The sequence below is a fragment of the Echinops telfairi genome, unplaced genomic scaffold, assembly GCF_000313985.2.
Source record: "Echinops telfairi isolate 266 unplaced genomic scaffold, ASM31398v2 ScPeMD7_7475;HRSCAF=8513, whole genome shotgun sequence".
NCBI lineage: Eukaryota > Metazoa > Chordata > Mammalia > Afrosoricida > Tenrecidae > Echinops > Echinops telfairi.
Window position 1 is genome coordinate 2,482,653 of NW_022111379.1, and position 2,908 is coordinate 2,485,560.

A 2,908-nucleotide genomic window follows, 5' to 3' on the forward strand; every position below is an offset into this window, starting at 1 on the left:
ACATGTGACCTCCTCCCTGGGGGACGGACAACAGAAAAGTGGGTGAAGGGAGACGTCGGACAGGGCAAGACATGACAAAATAATAATTTATAAATTATCAAGGGTTCATGAGGGAGTGGGGAGCTGGGAGGGAGGGGAAAAAATGAGGAACTGATGCGGGGGACTTAAGTGGAGAACAAATGTTTTGAGAATAATGAAGTCAATGAATGTACAAATGTGCTTTACACAATTGATGTATGTATGGATTGTGATAAGAGTTGTATGAGGCCCTAATAAAATGATTCAAAAGTGTTCATAGCATTATTCTTAATAGTCACAAAGTGGAAACAACCCAATCGTCCATCAACTAATGAATACCTAAAATGTAGTAGATCAACACGAGGAGATACAAAGTATACGCCAAAACGTGGATGAGACAACAAAAACGTGTACTCTGCAAAAGGAGCTAGATATAGAAGACCACCCTTCCTGAGCTTCTCCTGATATGACGTGTTAGAGAGAGAAGGAGACAAAGGCACAGACACAGAAGACAGAGCTATGGTTGCCACGGAGGGGTGGGGGGGTGGCAATAAGGAGTGGCTGTGGGTAGACACAGAAGTTTCCTTCTGTGGTGACAGAAATGTCCAAAAAAACCACATGGTGGTAATGACTGTACACTGTATAGATGTCCAAAAATCACTAAACTGTACACTTAGAACCGGTGAATTTAAATAGCATATACATTATTCCTTTAACACTGCTGTTGTCAGGGGCCAAGTGGGCGCCGACTCAGAGCGATCCTTCGTACAACAAAACAAGAAAACCGCTGGTCCTGCCCCGCAGTACTCAAAGGCTGCTGAGCTCGAGCCAGTTGGTGAGGTCCCTTACCCACCCGTCCTGTGGCGGGGCTTCCCCTTTCTGCTGCCCTCTGCTTTACCAAGCATGCTGTCCTTCTCCAGGGACTGGTCTCTCCTGACAGCACGTTCCACAAGGGCAAAGCTACGACGTGTCTCAGACATGACCCGACACCTTGAAGGAGGGAGCGCTGTGGCTGGGAGCTACCGGCCATACTGTCCCAGGGCTCACGTAGGTCAGTGGCACAACATACTCCACAATCAACTGCTCTCTATCCCGCTTTGGTGAACAGCGACCGGCGCTTCAAAAGCCCCTGAGAGGCCATCGAAAGTGCAGTTCCTGGTCTCCCTCCCTCTGTCCGGAAGACAGAAGAGTGGTGGAGACTGGAGACAGATGGAAACAATCAGTCCAGCGCACTAATAATGGACCACGTGAACACCAGTCTCCACGCCCCTGAGACGAGAAAGGAGCCACATTAGAAAATCCTGGATGAAGTCAGAGAAAAATTTGGGACAAAACTCAAAACCATAAAAAAGACCAAGCTTAGGGGTCCCCGAGACTATGGTGCTTCGTCACCCTTCAGGCCTGGAACTGAGCCCTCCCCCGGGGTTCACTTTTTAGCCCAACAACTCACAGGTCTGTGAGGGGACTAATACCCTGTTTCCCCGAAAATAAGACAGTGTCATATTAGTTTTTGCTCCCAAAGATGTGCTACGTCTTATTTTTAGGGGATGTCTTATTTTTCCATGAAGAAGAATACGGTACACATTTATTGTTTTATTAAGAGACCTCGCACTTCCTGTTTGCTCCGGCTGCGCTGTGGCCAACAGTGAGCTGCATGGGGGCGCCCACTGCTACCGTAGAGTCCAGAGTTACGGTAGCTTGGGGGGACCTTATTTTCGGGGAGGTCTTATTTTCAGGGGGATGCCTTATATTTCAGCGAGAGGCAAAACTAAGTAGGTCTTATTTTCGGAGGATGTCTCACTTTCGGGGAAACAGGGCACGAGGGGGACAGAAACACCTTAGAACTATCAGCCACTTGAGAGACCAGAGGCAGCAAGGACAGCGTTCAGAAGGGGCAGGACGGCTGGAAACAGGACACAAAGGGAGGAAGGGGGGTGGGGATGTTCCATTGTGGGGATGGCAGTCAATGCACAGACCAAAATGTGCGTGAATTGTTGAATGGATCTGCTCTGAATTCATCCAATTCACAGTAAAGTGCTAATTTTTTTAAAAAGAGAGAGATAAAAAGTACTGAGAACAAAATAAGGTTAAAAAACAAGTTCTCATTTTACCAGTAAAATATTCAACTATAATTTCTACATCCCCACTTGAACAGACAATTCTGAGTGCCAAGAAGGCTATCACAATCCACATGGGCAGACGAGCTAGGATTGAACCTTAGCTCTCCAAGTGTTAGGCAAACAATCTTAGGAAATCACAAATGCCCCGAGTTTTCAGTTCTCTATCTCTTACACACGCACACACCCTGGAACATAACGCAGACTGAATTTACAAACTTCGGCTTTCTCTCTGACTCAGGTTGATGACTGAACAATGCCTTTTTTCTGGAACAATATCTTAGGCCCACTTTACATGTGAAACAAAAGATTTGCAATATATTACAGACCCGGCTAACCACAAATCCAAGTGAGTTCCCCACCCCCACTAACAGCTGCAATCACTTGTGTTGTCTGACCACCTACTGAACCATCTTGCTAGCCCTAACTTTCACCCTTTGAAGAAAATGAAGACTTAGAATTACACAACCCAATCAAAGGCAGAGCCCCCGTACCACAACAAAATAAGCAACTGTTTGGTTAAGCAAAAATTATTATGCTCGCCCACCATAAATAAACTCTAGATAGGGTTCTCTAAAGAGATAAAACCAGATTGCTGATAATTTTATACACATATATATTTATAAAGATAGATATATATAACACAAAATATGAACTGTTAAATTATAAACAGCTAGAAAGATATATAATACAAGAAATAAACAGTTAAATTATAAAGCAGTACAAATGGCTCAGTGCAACTCACTCCCGTGAGAGAGCTGTGAAACACTGGC

The 2,908-nt window shown here is 45.1% G+C and overlaps 1 protein-coding gene across 1 annotated transcript in view; it reads right to left on the reverse strand.

Moving 5' to 3' along the window:
- The window catches only part of AAGAB (alpha and gamma adaptin binding protein), a gene marked incomplete at its 5' end in the record, with an annotated part of 38,187 nt that extends 35,279 nt beyond the window's left edge, over positions 1-2,908 (reverse strand). The window contains one exon of the mRNA XM_045285788.1: positions 2,881-2,908. Within this exon, the coding sequence (XP_045141723.1) occupies positions 2,881-2,908 (28 nt within the window). The remainder of the gene's footprint in view (positions 1-2,880) is intronic.